The 17,168-nt window shown below is 41.7% G+C and overlaps 1 protein-coding gene across 3 annotated transcripts in view; it reads left to right on the forward strand.

Annotated features, from left to right (window-relative positions):
- Map2k6 (mitogen-activated protein kinase kinase 6) overlaps positions 1-14,521 on the forward strand; it is a 128,491-nt gene extending 113,970 nt beyond the window's left edge. For all 3 annotated transcript variants that reach the window (XM_005069971.4, XM_040750009.1, XM_040750010.1), the window contains 2 exons: positions 7,804-7,849; positions 13,623-14,521. In XM_005069971.4, coding sequence (XP_005070028.1) covers positions 7,804-7,849; positions 13,623-13,700 — 124 coding nt within the window. In that variant the 3' untranslated portion in view covers positions 13,701-14,521. The remainder of the gene's footprint in view (positions 1-7,803; positions 7,850-13,622) is intronic.
- The last annotated feature ends 2,647 nt before the right edge of the window (positions 14,522-17,168 follow it).

A 17,168-nucleotide genomic window follows, 5' to 3' on the forward strand; every position in this document is an offset into this window, starting at 1 on the left:
ATTTAATCTCAAATCTCCACATTGGTATGTTTGATTTTTATGTTTCGCATCTGTATTTGGGCTAAGTGTAGAAGAGGAGTGTTATTTACTGTCTTGGGGATTTGTCAAAGAGTCTGCAAGCTTTTATGACACATATTCTAAGCAATGGATGACCTGCTGCTGGGTACCATATTGCCTACATGTAGACAGTCAGCTTGGCAACTGCTGTCTTCCAGCCTATCAGGGTTGGCCATTACTTGTTATACGTCAGTATCTTAGATTGTTTTTTTATTGCTGTGAAGAGACACCATGACCACAGCAACTCTTACAAAGGAAACATTTAATTGGAGTGACTCACTTTCAGTTTCAGAGGTTCAGTCCATTATCACGGTGGGGAGCGGGGTGGCATAGAGGCAGACATGGTGATGGAGGAAATAGTTGAGAGCCCTACATCTTGCAGGCAACAGGAAGTCGACTAACGGTCACACTGAGGGAAGTTAGAACAAAAGAGACCTTAAAGCCCACCCCCACAGTGACACACTTCCTCCAACAAGACCACACCTCCTTAAAGTGCCACTCCCTTTGGGGACCATTTTCTTCCAAACCACCAAGGTCAGTAAGTCATTGCTTGGGTGGACCTGCGTCATCATAGCAACCAGTTAACTCTTGAGCCCAGAGTGCCAGGTTCTTAGTGTTTTTATTTTTTATTTTTCTCCAGTAGCATCTGAGCAATAGTGCCTTGAGTGAAAAAAGGGAACTTAACACATTTACTCCTCATGAATACCAAGATGAAAGGGACATTGATCTGTTTGCTCCCTTCTTGCAGCTAGTCTTTTATTTAAGTTAACATACAAAGTAATTGGTTTTGTTGTGGCATTTTTGCACATATTTTGTTATTATTGTTCCCTTTCCCATTTCCCTTCTTCCTTCTCCCACCCCTGTTGGTCTATTTGCTTCCCACAGTAGCTCTTCTCTGCTTACATGTCACATGAATTCCCTCGTCCCTCCCCCATTAAGATTGCTTCTTCCCTTCTTATGGTCCCCTTTTAGATTTAGAGTGTATGATACTCCATACACACACACACACACACACCTACATACACATATACCTACACACACACCCCCTCCCACACTGTATTAGTTAGGGTTCTCTAGAGGAGCAGAACTGATAGTATGAATATGTCTCTGTCTGTCTGTCTGTCTGTCTGTCTGTCTGTCTGTCTGTCTGTCTAATCCTGAATCCTGAAGAAGTAGGCTGTAATGCCCGAGAAGGAATGGATTTGCCAGTAGGAGTGAGAGCAAGCAGGCAGAGAGAGCAAGCTTCCCTCTTGCAGTCCTTTATATAGGCTGCCAGCAGGTGTGATCCAGATTAAAGGAGGAACTTCCCATCTCGAAAGAGCTGGATTAAAATTGTATCTTCTTACTTCAAAGGATCTGGATTTAAAGTGGGTCTTCCCACTTCAAATGACTTAATTAAGAAAAAAAACCCTTATAAGTTGTACCCCGCCCCCTGGGTTTTAGTTAATTCCAGATATAGTAAAATTCACAACCTTGAGTAGCCTTCACACCTGCACACATACACAAATCCGGACCCTACACACACACACACACACACACACACACACACACACACACACACTCATCCCCTCTCTCCAAAATTAAAATCCTGAGTCTTCATATGAGAGAGAATGGGGCCTTTGTTTTCCTGAGTGGCATACTTCACTTGACATGATTTCTATTTTCCTGCCAATGTCAGAGTTATATATTTCTTTGCAGATAAAGATATTTCCATCACACTCCCCCCCCACTTTTTCTTTTTCCATCCATCTGGATAATGGACCTCTAGGCTCTTGGAGTTCTTAGTTATTGTGAATCATGCAGCAATGTGCTTAGTTGTGAAACATTTGTAATGGGACACAGAGTTCTTCCGGTGTCTGCCTGGGGAGATGGGTAATGGGAGTGAAAGGGCTGTGAATTACGTTCATTCCAGTTTTAGATTTTTACAAAACCTTCACAGACATTTCCAAAGCAGATGAACAAATGTACATTTCCAGCAGCAGTGAACAAAGGTTCCTCTTTCCCTGGGTCCTCACCAGCATTTGTTTGGTGGGTTTTCCTTTTTTAAACGTTACTGTATCGCTTGACACTGTCATACATATATTCACGGTGTATTTCTATCATTTCCATCCACCCTGTCCTCCCTCATGCTTCCCTGACTGCTCCCACCTTGCCTGCCTCTTGCCTTCCTGCCCTCTGTTTCAATGCTTATTAAGAACCCCCTAAGCTGGAGGCCACCTCACTGACACCATGTTCAGGGGGTCTGGATCACTCCCCTGCTGGATTCTTAGCCATCAGTCTGGGGTTCATGACCTCCCCCCTTTGTTCAGGCCAGCGGTCTCTGTGGGTTTTACCAGCACCATCTTGACCCCTTTGCTCATCACCCCTCCCTCTCTGTCACTGGGTTCCAGGAGTTCAGTTCAGTGTTTAGCTGTGGGTATCTGCCTCTGCTTCCATCAGTCGCTGGATGAAGGTTTGGCAGTGGGATTGTAGGTTGGCACTCTCCTGATCCATGTCTAAAATCCATATATTGGGTAGTAGATCAATATTTACCATGGCATACAAATGAACTTTGGGAGCCTATTCCACATGGAGGTATGTTTTCGCAGCCTGGACACGTGGGGGAGGGCCTAGGCCCTGCCCTGGATGAAATGACAGACTCTGGAGATACCCCATGGAGGGCTTCACCCTCCTTGGGGAACAGTGTGGGGATTGGGTGGGGGGCTGGTGGAGGGGCAAGGTAGCTGGGATTGACATGTGAAGCAAACTTGTTTCTAATTTAAATAAACACACACACACACACACACACACACACACACACATATATATATATATATATATATATATATATATATATATATATATATCCCCTAAGTTCAATTAGTGCTGCAAGTCCTCAGAGGAGAGTGGTTCTTCCTCCTCAAGCAGCCATCAATCACGCAGCTCCTCCAGCAAGGGTGGGGTCTCCAGGGGCCCCTCCACACTCATACTGGAATTTGTTTGATCTTCTGTAGGGACTGTCTTTGCTAGTAACAGCTGCTGTAAGCTGATGTGTGCAGACGCCATGTCATGTGTAGCCCCAGTATTTCATGCCCTCCCCCACATCCTCTGCCTGCACGTTTTCTGCTCTCTCTTTTATTGGCAATAGTGATCGTATCTAAGAGGAGATGGAATCTCAGTGTCCTGTTAATTTGGAGTTCTGGGATACCTAAGGATGTTGAAAATGTTTTCAGGTATTTATCTGCAATTTGTGTTTCTTCTTTTGAGAATTATCTCATTAGCCCATTAGCCCATTAGCCCATTTATTGATTAGAAGATTTATTTATTGGGGTGTTTAAAACTTGACATTATGTAGTATAGGAGGCAAATCCTTGACTGAGGTATAGATGGCAAAGATTTTTCTCCAATTCTACTGGCTGTCTTTTCACTCTGGTAATTGTCTCTTTGGTTTCACAGAAACTTTAATTTCATGTAATCCCACTAGTCAGTTCTTGGGATTATTTTCTGTGGTATTGGAGCCCTTTTCAAAGTTCTTGCGTATGTCAGTATCTTTAAGCGTTTCAGAGGAATACAGAGGAACAATGATTCTCAGAAACGCTTCCTTTGGGTATTTATTTCAAAATAGCACAATGGAAGGCTACTCCTTTCCTCCAGTATGTGTTTTTAATCACTGAGCTTTTAGATAATTCCTAAGGTGGGCAGTACTGGTCTATATTAGTTACTTATCTATCACTGTGACAAAACACCACGCTCAAGGAAATTTATAGAAATGAGAGGTTATGATTTCAGAGGGATAATTGCATCATGGCAGGGAGGCATGCAGCAAGCCGCAGGCTTAGTGTCTGGAGCAAAAGCCACGGGGTTACATCTTGAACTTAAAGCAGGAAGCAGAGAGAATGAACAGGAAACACGGAGAGATCCTAAACTCTCAAATCCAGCTGCCAGTGACACACTTCCTCCAGCAAGGTCACACCTTCTAAACCACACCAACAGTGACAACAAATAGGGTCCAAGTATTCAAATGCCTGAGACCATGGGGGGTGTATTTCTCATTCACACATGGCCGAATAGACCATGTTTTGGATGCACAATACTGAATTCTAATAGGAAATTCTTACAGTCTGTCCTGTAGAAGGTTTAATGTGTTTATTTTAAAACATGGAATCTTAGCACATGGAGCATATGTACACATATATATGTATGTGGACCACACACACACATATATAGTTCATATGCTTTTGTATTGTGTGCATATATATTATATATGCACACATATATGTATATGTAGTGCATGTATTTGAGTGTATATCGTTGTTCGTGCATGTATGTCATATGTTTTCATATGTACGTAGATGTTATGTGTACAGAAACGATTGTAGGCGTCATTTCTCCAGTATGATCCACCTTGATCTTTGAGACACAGTGTGTGATTCAGCTAGGCTGGCTGGCCAGGATGCCCAAGGATCTGCCTGTCTTTATCTCCTCAATGCTCACATTAGAACTATGGGGTGCGCACTTTCTGTCCCGAGCCTGCTCTCTGGCCCAGCAGCCTGGTAGTTTTCACTAGAATCTCTTCGTATATGTTCACACAAGAAAGTCACTAGAAAAACAAGCTGCCTGCTGCTACAATAGTTCGATTTACGTTTGCATGTCCTCCAGTCCTACTTTGGAGTCTCAGTGCCCAGCGGAGAAGCCCATTGTCATACCCAAGTGTGTTGAATCCCCTCCAGATGTTCAGATGTCAATACTGTTTGGCTCAGAGGAGCTGGAATGAAATAGTCAATTAAGCACAGTCTGTTCAGAAATGGACAGTAAAAGAGGCAGTAGATATTTATTTATCTTTTGACAAATGTATGGCTTCAGAGGTACTCTGTGTTTTTATTCTGTGGACGCACCAAATAGCCCTTCTTGGAAATGATCAAGGGGAGTTCAAATAGGCAGAAAGCCTCTGGTCAGCATAAACTTCAAGTTAGCAATTCTCGAGACAGTGCGGATCTGTTTTGTAGTGTCAGCCATGGTCAGAAGCCTGTGTTGTGGCATTTGGAAGAGGAATTAGAGAAGTTAGCTAATTGCACACTTGAAAATGACAAGCCACTCGAACATTCAAAAGTCAGACTTCTATCCAAGAAGAAAGTGGTGCACCTTTGAACTCCAAGGTTGTTATTTTATACTGAATTTCAAGTACTTCCTACTAAGCATGGAAAATTTACTTCTACCCCAACTTTATCTGGGGTATTTTTACTATTCTTAGTGCCTCTTTTGAAGTGTTTTTGATTTAAAAGATGGAGAGAATAGGCTAGATCTATTATACTAATTCAATGAATGGTCTTTCTTTCCCTCCCTTTTCCCTCCCTCCCTCCCTCCCTCCCTCCCTCCCTCCCTTCCTCCCTCCCTCCCTTCCTCCTTCCTTCCCTCCCTTCTCTCTTTCCCTTCCTTTCCTTCCGTGTGGGGTGTACACTGCCATGGTGTACATATGGAGGTCAGAGGGTAGCTTCTTTGAGTCTGTTCTCTCCTTATTCTATGTGGGTTCCAGGAATCAAACTCAAGTTACCAGGCTTGGAAGCAAATGCCCTTACTAGTTGAACCATCTTGCTGGCCCCTCAGATTAACACTTAAATATTGAGTATAGTTTTAATGTTGTGTTTGTATTTCTTTTTATTGATTTAATAATTTAAATCATTTAACCTATGGAGAAGAATTTCTAGGTTTAGATTTGCTTTGAACAATGCCTGGATATTTGGGGCTTCTGTATAATAATAATAATAATAATAATAATAATAATAATAATAATAATAATAATAATCATAAGGATCCATGTACAAGGCAGCAATGCCCTCAGAGGACAGTTCAGTTAATACTTGAGTTTAGACAACCTTTAGTTTCTAGGAAGACAAAAGAGAGAGATAAGAGATATTTGTGATGTGAGTATAAACAAATAGCATATAAACCAGTTGGAGATGATCTTCCAAATGAGTTCCATTTTAAAGAAGGAAATAAGAAATTGGAAAAAAAGACAAAAGAGGGCACCCAATGACACACAGTCCAAGGACTCTTGACCTCTTGATGTCTGTACCAAGGGCATTTTTAATTGGATTGTCTTTGCTATGAGAGATGGGCTTGTACATTGAAGGATGCTTAGCAACATCGTTGGCTTCTGTCAAATGCCAGTAACAACACTGCCAACTAGTTGCGACAACCATAAATGCCCCCAGACATTGAGAAATGTCCCCTGGGGTGGAGGTGGAGGTAGAGAATCACCACCATTGGGCACCACCAACATTGACTCTCAGGATATACGCATATACAAAACCATGAGCTGGTTAAAAATTCATTCATTTCACCCAGGCACACATTCCCATATCAGTCCCACGCTGACAGTTGATAATTCTTCTTTCTAATGCACTCTTATTTTTTGTCCCTGGTTGAGATGAACTTTCTCTCACAGGTTGTCTGGTAGGTTCTAGGTCTGCCCTCAGTTCCAGGTTGAAACTTCTGTCCTCACCTCTACCTGTACCCTGTCTCAGGTTCCCTGGCTTCTCCCCACAGCATTGCCTGGAATAAACTGGTAGGCTGCTTTAAAGTTGTTTTGCTTCAAAAGCTTCCTCTCCTTTTCATTTTAAAAAAGCATTTCATTTTGCTTAAAACTCCGTCTTCCGATGATATCACTCTCCCACAGTTTTGTACTTTGCTCCCCTCATGGTGATTAGCTTCTGTGGGTGCATCATAGCTCATGTCATGTGTCCGTGTCCAAGAATGTCTTGCTCAAAAGGACCTCTCAGCACAAATCCTAGGAGCCTAATATGCTGTCACATTGTGGTTCTTCAACTTTACTGACAACTTTCTTTCCATTCATGTATGATTTTTATGGTCCAGTGGCTACAGAAAGCTGTAGATTGTTTTGCATATCATAGTTTCCAAGGCCATCCTCTTCTCCATTCTCTAACCTGGAACTCTAACATCAAGTAAACTGTTTCTTTTTATTTTCCACTTTAGAGCCAGGGGTGGAAAGAGAACAGGGGTGGGTTAAGGACAGGGGTGACGGGTTTGGTCTCTTTCATGGTGCAGTTTTATGAGGATTGCCTCTGCTATCAAATGTTATTAAATGTCTGGGTATTCAGAGAACCGAATGACCACTAGACAGCACTGCACAACCACAAAATATTTCTAAGAAAAATTGCTAATTTGCTAGCTGAATATGCTTTCCTTTTTTTTTTCAATCCACTAAAGCACAGTGAACAAGTAGCACTACCTTAGTTAAATATAGGTTGGTGATTTCTGTCCCAGGCAGGTTTGGGTAGGAGCATGTAAAAGACAATTGTGTATGGAAGGGGGAAGACCAGGGAGGACCGTGTAGTTGAAGGCAGTGAAGAGTGCTTAGAGTCCTGTAAGAAACATTTGCTGATTTCTTTTCCAGGAGGTGGGGTAAAAAGCTACCTTGAAGGAAAATACATGTGGATTTTGAAATGCAATGGCTCTAGGTTAGAGAAGCTAGACTGAATGCTATTCATGATATATTAAAGGAAAATAAACACACATAAACACTCTACACCCACACTTACTCATTTAAGCCCAAAGTTGTTTAAAACGTAATTTGTCAGAGTTTATGATTTTCAATAGAAGTTGAGCTAGGAAACCTGTTTTCTCTGCATAAAGAAAAAATAGTTATGGCCAGGCCAGTTTTACACTGATTCTAGAATCCTAACTGTGAAAAATGGTTTCTAAAATTTTAATGTGATAATTTTCTTTTTTTGTTTTTTTTTTTTTAAGCTTGAAGAAAAATTCCAAAGAACGGCCCACGTATCCAGAGCTTATGGTGAGTGTGAACACTCTGGTGTGTGTTAACCAAGTAACTAGCTAACAGTGAAGTAGCCATGGCTAAGATGATTAGTAAATCACCAATGAGGAGGGGTTGATTCATTGATATGTGGTTGGTTCATTGATGTGTGGTTGATTCGTTGATAAGTGGTTGATTCCCAGGAACTGGACTAAAGAAAGAATTAAAGGCCCTTCGTCATTGTTTTTTATCCTTTAAATTTTTTTGTATTTATTTTATGGCATGTACTTGTATATTTGTGGGCACTCACGTGTCACAGTGTACATGTCGAGGTCAGAGGACAACTTTCTGGAGTCAGTTCACTCCTTCCACCACGTGGGTCCTGGGAATTGAACTCAGGTCGTCAGACTTGGCAGTAAGCGCTTCTACTTGCTGAGCCATCTTGCTGGCTATTTTTTTTTTTAATGCAAGTTCAGACTATGTCATCTTTCCCAGTGATGGTTTCCATGTTGGTAAGCCTGGAAAAAATTTATGTCCATGGAATTCATGTTTTCAAATTTGAAAGATTCCCGCTATAAATGTTCTGGAGACTTCAGTGAGATAGCTTACTCACCTTGTGGCCCATGAAATGTTCATTACAGCTCTTGGATAGATTACATGAATTTCTTTCTCCTTACCTTTTGGTCTTCATTTTGGTGGAAAGAAGTACAGTAAAGTCTCTGCTTCTGTATTTATTGTTTGTCCTATCAGTAAGACATGGATTAAAAAAAAAACAGCATGCTTACTCTATAATAGTGTTTTTACCTAGATAGATGTTTAATGTGGGATGGATATGTTTTGGAGAGTCCTACAAAATGTAGGCTGTATGTAAATTTGTGCTTACCATCCCCTCACCTCAGATTTATCTTAATGATCAAGGTTTGAACCTTAACAGTGAGAGGGAGATGTTCTAGTTTTGTTTCTGTTGCTGTGATAAACTACCCCAACAAAGGGCAACTTAAGAGAGAAAGGGATAAATAAACTACCCCAACAAAGGGCAACTTAAGAGAGAAAGGGATAATTTACAGTTCTAGGCTACTGTACCACTGGTAGGAGGCCAGAGCAGCAGCAGGTCAAGGCAGGTCATTATATCCCACTCGTGGTCAAGAGCAGAGACAGAAATAAAAATAGGCTTTAGTTGCTTGTTTGCCTTTAGCTTGACTTCAACACTTTTAAAACCGTTCAGGACCCTCTGCCTAGGGAATGGTGGTGCCCACAGTGAGCTGGATCTTCTCACACCAATTAACCCGATTTAGGTAGTCTCTCACAGACATGCCCACCAGCCAACCCAGGGTAGATAATCCCCCACTGAGATTCCTCCCAGATGGTTTTGAATTACTCCAAGTTTATAGTTGAAGGTAACCACCACAGGAGAATTATGATGTTGTTCAATACCAAGAGAGGAAAGGGCGAAATCTGAGATCCTTTATTAGTGGACTTGCTAGCAGCAGTCACAAAGTGCTTTCTTCTGTCCTACTCGCAGCCTCACCCCCCAGACCAGTTGAGTGCATCATAGGAGTGCAGGGTCCTGCTATCTGTTTTTGAATGGTGTGTTGAGGCAGCTGAGACACAGAGAAAGAACCATTTGGAAATACCCATAAGAGTAATAGAAGAGAGGTTGGCTATAGCTCAGTGGTTAGGCTCTGTAACTCCAGCTGCAGTGGAGCTGATGTCAGCTTTGGGGCTCTGCTGGCATTATACTCACATGCTCACAAGAACATTCCTCCTCCCCATACACATATGCACACAGTTAAAAATAAGATATTGAAGGAAGCGTTGTAAAAAGATAACCTGTGCGATTGTCTCAGGCATGTGCTGTTTTAGGTCTGGGTACTGGCTTTGGTTTATTTAAGCTGAAGCATACTCTGACTGGAACAACTGGAGTCAAGCCAACTCCTTGAGCTTCCATCGTCCCCCTTTAAAAGAGCAATGTCCCGTAGTTAACACTCACAGCTTTATAAAAACAGACTTGTGATATTTGAGGATAGATCTGTATGCTTAAGTTGAATATTTTTTTGATTATCATTATTATCTTTAAAATGATCAATTAGGAGCCTTCCCAGGCCTGACTGCCCCTTAGTGGTGTGCTTGGACATTAAAAGATAATTTCACATGAAGTGCGATAGACAGGGAGGATTTCCTGTAGGATCCTATGGAACTTCAAATCCCTGAGCCTCGGCTTTGTACCTAACTCCTAATATAAGAACTTTTTTTTCTCTGTAGTTCAGCTACTTACAGTTGAGAACATTCTGTTTATCTAAGTGGCCTCTTATCAAAAGTTTCATCAGAAGAAATCTGAGGAAAAGACTATTTCCTATACATAGGCATCTGGTGTTGATGTCTACCTTATCAATGCAATCTAACAAACACTGAGGGGGGTTTGGCATGTCTATTAATGTAAGATTATGTGGGCAACCTCCCCCCTATGGCATTAGCCATTGTGGTACTGGAAATGGACATGCCTTTTAAGACCATAACTAGTCCGTGCTTTCCTGTGGAATTGAGGTTTTTAAATGGAAACTCTGAGTCGGAACTCTGTGACTTCAGCACTGGGCAGCATGTGCTGGGAGGCTATTGTTTCAGTTTTAGAAATTTGTGAAGAGGTAGGAAGGGTTAAAAAAAAAGCTAATTTTCCCAAATAAAAGAATATTATTATCAAGACTCCAACCCAGATATGAACTTCTTATAGAATCCCCAGTAGTTTTCACCCTAATTCAGATTGTGGGCTATACACGCCTCAAGTCAATCGTGTTTGCATATCACCTTGAAATTCTGCTTTGTAGCATTTTTCTTCTATGGCAGATATTAGACAACTTTCTCTCTCTTTTTTTTTGGTAAAGGTCTCTAGATAGTATTTTAGGTTAATGAGCCATGCAGTTGTTGAAATGGACGAACTGAGCTGAAAGCAGCAGTGTTCAGTGCATGAAAGCAAAAAAAGAACATGTACTGTGTTTCAACAAAACTTTATTTAAAAGTCAGAAAGCATATTAGTAACTTTTCTGTTTCTGTGATAAATCATGACCAAGTCAACTTAGAGAAAGAAGGGTTTATTTGGGTAGATAGGTCTAGAAGGTAAGAGCCCTTGATGATGGAGCAAAGGAGGAAGGAGTGGGAATCTGAAGTATTCCATCTTGTAGTGCCAGCAGGATGCAGAAAGAGCCTACTGGGAGTGGCATGAGTCTTGGAAACCTCAAATCTGCCCCCATTGACATAATTCCTCCAGCAAGGTCTTACCTCTTAAACCTACCCGAACAGCACCACCGTCTTGGGACCGAACATTTAAACACCTGAACTTAATGGCAGACGTTTCTTATTCAAACCACCACAGAGAGGGGATTAGCTTTGGACTGTGTATTGTAGTTTGACTGCCCCTGCCTAGACGTTTACTGCCAGAAATAGTCACCAGGCTATTTAGATGATTTCTCAGTGAAGTGATTGTCTTCTCCAAATGTCTGACAAAGTTCTTGATTTGAATTGTAAGTATAAAACAAGGATTACTGAACCTCCAATAGTCATGGGGGTTGAGGTGTATACATGGGATATTTTGGAGGCCTGGTGGTGATTGTGGCTTGCTTCTCTGCTCCTGGCAGCATGTCTGTGAATCTCTTTGCTTCCTCATGCTCTGTAGGAATCCTAAATGGTAGAGTCCTCCCTCTTTAGACTTGACCCTTTTGGGGGGAAACTTAAACTGGTGACTGTAGCCTGGGGATTGTTTGTAAGACCATGTTTACCCATCCCCAGGTTGCTAGTCTTGGCATTGTTTATAGAGGGAATCGAGTTCTCAACGCTTTTCAACTTCAAAGTCCCCCACAAGACTTCCATGTTGAATGGCTTGCCTTCTGGTCCTCACAATATTTTCTTTGTCTGGGATAAACTAAATGATACCTAAAGAATTTGTTTTTTAAATAATTTATTTAACTTTATTTTATGTGCATTGGTATGAAAGTGTCATATCACATCCCCTGGAACTGGAGTTTCAGACAGTTGTGAGCTGCCATGTGGGTGTTGGGAATTGAACTCTGGTCCTCTGGAAGAGTCCTCTGGAAGGACAGCCAGTGCTCTTAACTGCTGAGCCATCTCTCCAGTCCCAAGAATTTGTTTTTAATTAGGATCATATTATTTCATTCATTCATGGACTCAAGATCCACATACTGAGCTAGCAAGAGCATGAAAGAGTCAAGGTGGGGCTGACAGTCATTGGGATCAGTCATCAAGGCAATCTGAGGTTTGGCATGTTCTGTTTTGATAGTAAAAAGCTTTTAAAGCACATTAAAAGATCCCCAAATGTCAAGAGGATGTGGGAAAGCTAATATGTATGATGGTTAAAATAAAACAACAAAAACAAAACCTTGGTAAGTGTGCCGTGTAAGTGGTCAGTAATTGAAAGTGATGTCACTGTTTGGCAGATGGGGGAATTCAGAATGAAGGGTCTTGAATCTAGAACTTCGAGTTGGGTGTAAGGCTTGGAGCCAGCACTCAACCCATATCCTCTACTGGGCAAAAACAGAACATCTTTCCATGTTCTGAGTCACAGTGCTCAAAAGTGACCACCTACTTTCTTTTGGGTTTTATGCCTTCGTTCCTCCCCCCACTGCATTGTTTCCTAGAACTTGCATGGGTGGGCATTCAGTTCCCCACAAAGCTGACTCATCCAGCCCTCTACTGTCAGGTTTCAAACAAATATAATTAGAAAACCTACTGGTAGGCAGAATGAAGGTTGCAAACTGAACCCCTCATCAGGGAAACAGAGTGAGTCATCTAAAGTCTGCTTGAGAAAACACTCACGTTGAGCCATTCAAACCACTGGAAGTAGTGCCCCTAGACTGTTGGAGACCTGGGCATGGTAGGTGAGGCGGAGGGGTGTATGGTGTTGGTACCTGAAGGAATTGTCCTTTTGAGTTTGTTTGCTTAGTTTCTTCCCACTTGAAGCACTGATGAACATGATCTAATGTATGCCTCTCTAACTGGAGACTGAAGGCTCTGTAGCCCGACACTGAGCAATTCAGGAGGATTGTTGAATACACAGAAAAATGACTTAGTCATCTGTCTTGCTTTGAAATATGTGGGCTCTTACATAGCACCTTAACTTTTCTCCACCAAGTGTAAGACTTGATGTTGTGTTTTTCTTTCTGTAAGCTGACTTAGTCTGAGCTGCATACAAAAAAAGTTTCCGTTTTTTTCAATCTTTACTCTGTGAGTTGAATTTTCTCTGAACATACCAGTAGTATCAAAATCCCTTCAAGCCTGATGGGATGTAGCTGTTGGCTGTGGATGTGGCCTTAGAAAATGGCCGTCGGTGTTTTAGTTCAAACCAGTTTTCCAATGACAGATGCCTTCCTTGCCCATTTCCTGTTCAGCAGCATCCATGCCTTGTTCTACCACCCTGTTCTTAGTCCCACGAAGCAGAAGAATCAGCCTGTGAAATTTTAGTCATTATTACTATGACAGCTGTATAACATGACTGTGTAGAGATGGTCTTATCCAATCTTTATTTCTGTATGGATGGAGTTATGTGGCATACTTGCATATGTTATTTAAACTAGTAGATTCTTTGTGTTGGAGGCCTAGATAGATCAAAATTAGAGGCGGCCAAGAGACAACCTTAAAATATGCATATCAATGGATGTGTGCCTGATTTTTCAAAATGTATGAGAAATCCAATTTGCCTCGCTAGAGATATTAGCCTATTTATTAAGCAAATAGATTAATTTGCTAATTTTGTATATTGTCACTGTAAAGTATTAATTTCATGTATTTTTCTTCTCTTTCCCAGCAACATCCATTTTTCACCCTACACGAATCCAAAGCAACAGATGTGGCATCTTTTGTAAAACTGATACTTGGGGACTAAAAGCCATGGACTTAACTGGTTGACCCTACTGTGGATTGGTGGGTTTACAGGGTGAAGTGAGTTCAATACAGCGCCAACAAGAAAGACATCTTGAGATCATTGAACCCTGCCTTTTTGAGGGTTTTCTCTCCCTATTTTTCCTTTTTCCTCTCCAAAGGGGGCCTTGGAATATCTAGCATAGAATGAACTCTCTAGACGGATGAAATATGATAAAGGCTTAGGACTTGAAAAGGTGATTAAATATTTAATGACGAGTCATATGAGTCCTCAAGCTTCTCAGATTTCTTGTGTTCTTTACAAAAATGAATGCATCGGCCCTGGTAACAAGGTGCTACAGTAGTGATGAAATTGTAAAGTAGATTTGTAGTGTATCCCACTTGTTATTTTAATATTTATGTTTCAGTGCTTGGTTGGAAATATTCCATTTTATGCAAGAAGGGAGATACAGAGGCAAGGCTGACTTGGCAGTATTTATAGGGCTTTTATTTTTTAAGTTCAATCATGTCTGTGGTCCAGAGGAAGTTATTTAATATGTGTCTTTAAGGATATTATAAAAAAATCTCAAATAAAGGAGCTCTTCCTGTGCAGTGTGGCTGGCAGCTCTGGTGGCCGCTGCTCCCAAAGTTCAACGCAATCCTGGGTGACCACCGCATCCACTGAATGAATTGTCAAAGTATCTGGATCATAGCCCAACCGTCAACTTTGGAAAACACGAAAGTCACTTGTATCATGGCTCAAAGAGTAAAAGACAATGGTTCTCTTCAAATTCGTGGTATAGTTTTAGTGGAAAATGAAAACAATGGGAAGTGGTGTGCTTTTTATATTTCGTGTCTTTCTCTGTGTACATGTTTGTGTATGGTTGTGTGTGTGTGTGTGTGTGTGTGTGTGTGTTAAACACAAGTCCTACTAAGTGGCTTCTAGAAACACCATATTAGAAGGCTACCTGTCAGTCATGAGGAGAGTTATGAAAACTTACCGAGAGTAATGAAGCTTTCTGCTCTTGAGTTTCCTCAATGGATATGCCCCAATAGCCTGCATTGCTCATTTATTTTCATGTTCCATAAAGAAGCTTTATTACTAGGGCTGTGGTAGGAGAAGACAAAAGGCAGAAGTCTTTTACCGAAATGAAATTTTAATACAGAATACTGTCTCGGAGCAGACTACCAAGTTGTTGTAGGCTCAGACCATGTCAGCTATTTCTATAGGATCATGGCATGGCTAGCTCCACTTTCAAGTTCTAGCAGATTGGTTAAACAACAAAGTTTTTTCATGTGATTAAAGACACCATGGGTTCTCTAGTTTAAGCTTGTGATCCTCTAGAATTCAGAAGTTTTGTGAGTGGCAGGGTAAAGACAGACTTTTGCTAAGTAGCGAGGGACCATTGCTTTGGGACACACAAGGCTACTATTAGAATATGAAATTCAGCATGTTGGTAAAAAGGAAAGAAAGGAACGTACTCCACCCCCCACCCCCTACACACCTTCCCTGACCTCTTGGAATTGTCCTTTCTGTCCTCTCTAGATTTTGAGACATAAGCAGTGCAGTTTTCACTGTATTATTCACATCTTCAAGACTCTTGCCCGGGACACTTGTTTAGAGTGTGTGGGGGCACTTACGCATCTCTTCTATGCTGTGCTGTAAGGGATGCCCATTGGCAGGGCTGGGGAGATGGCTGTTAGTAAAGCATTTGCCTCTCAAGCATAAGGACGCGTGTTCAAATCCCTGGAACCCACAGAAGCCTGGCATTGTGGTATAAGCCTACAGTCCCAGAGACGATGAGGTAAGAGGTGGAAACAGGCAGATCTCTGGAAGCCTATGGCTAAATTAGCCTGGGCTACAGGCTGAGAGTTCAGGCCTTGGAAATCTGTTGAAAACTAGGACCTGTTCTCTAGGAAAATGTATGTCATGTGTGAACCATCATTTTGCAAACTTTTCTTTGTTGGGGAGGATGGAAGTTTGTGGACCTCACAGTTTTCAAAAGGTGGAATGTACCTGAGATCAGATAGATACCTGAGTTTGTTCTCTGGCCTTCACAAGTTTGTTATATATGGGGACACTCTCTCCATCCCTCCAAACACATACCACACACCACCTCTCTCTCTCTCTCTCTCTCTCTCTCTCTCTCTCTCTCTCTCTCTCTCTCTCTCTCTCTCTCTCTCTCTTACACACACATCTTCCTCTATTCTACAGACATGTATACTTTGTTTATTTCTCACCAGAAACCTTGTGTTATCCTCTTGATCATGTCCATTCAATTTCCCAGCCACCTTTCCCAATCTGAAAGTCCCTCTCTCTGACGTGGAAGGAGATCACACCTGTCTTCCTGCTCTGGTCACACACATCACATGATAACAAAAAGTAATTAGGGAAAAGCCTGGGGAACCCTCCCTCTTAGGACTTCTAGTGAAACTTCTGAAGTGTATCATCTTTCTGGTCTGGATCCGATTGGTCTCACTTGGTTTCCTACCTTGCAAAACTTCCAACCCAGGGCAGGTTTTGCGCTTGTATGCCTGTGTGGTCTGGTCTGTGAGCACAGAGCAGGAACTTGTATTACATCATAGTGGGAAGAAGATCTGGTTCAAGCCTGCTGTATTTTGGAGCCACATAGGAGCCCGTGTAAGTACTGATGTCCTGGACCCAGAGACTTGGAATTAATTAGCCCAGGTAGAGCCTGGGAATTAATACTTTAAAGAAAGAAAGGAAAAAATAGTCAATAAAATCCCTCATGAATGCCTATGCACACCACCCAGGGTTGAGGGTGCTTGTAAAATCAGAATGAAATGGTCCCCTGAAACGGAGAAGAGTGTATATGGATGTAGTAAAAATGAATTGTTGTTTCTAGTTCTAGATCATCGTCTAAGCCTAACAAAAATTTTCATATGCCAAAGATTGCCAAAGTTTCCCTATTGATGTGCCATGGGTGGGCTGTCTCAGGAACTCTTGGTGTGTTTGATGCTATAGGCCACGATATTGCATACTTAAGTGTATCAAATAATTAGGCCCAAGCTGCTTCATAGTAGCTCTCTAACCACATCATGCAGATGTCACTGTTTCACCTGACAATTCATAATATATTGCCATGCCTATGAGTTATTTCAGCTCAAGGCTGTGGTTGCTGGGCATATGCTGCATTGATATTTGCTCAGTCTTTGGCCAGTGACTTTTAAAACTGAGTTCTCAGTCATTTAACACCCCCCAAACATTGTTTCATTGTCTATCTTGTTGATTCTTTCGGTTTGTTTGCCTTCTTAATTATGAAGTGAAAGACTGAAACCATTCTTTGCTCTTCATCAGTTGACCCTGCCAGCTATCACAGTCTAGAAATGAAGCAGCTGGAGCTGGGGAGATGGTTCGGGAGGCATGGTGTCTGCTGAGTAAGCATGGAACTTCAGGTTCAGATCCTGAGTAATCATGTGAAAGCCAGGCGTGGTGGCTTGTGCCTGCAACCCCAGTTTGAAGTAGGAGGAA

This window comes from Mesocricetus auratus, unplaced genomic scaffold (genome assembly GCF_017639785.1).
Source record: "Mesocricetus auratus isolate SY011 unplaced genomic scaffold, BCM_Maur_2.0 Super-Scaffold_100007, whole genome shotgun sequence".
Taxonomy (NCBI): Eukaryota; Metazoa; Chordata; class Mammalia; order Rodentia; family Cricetidae; genus Mesocricetus; species Mesocricetus auratus.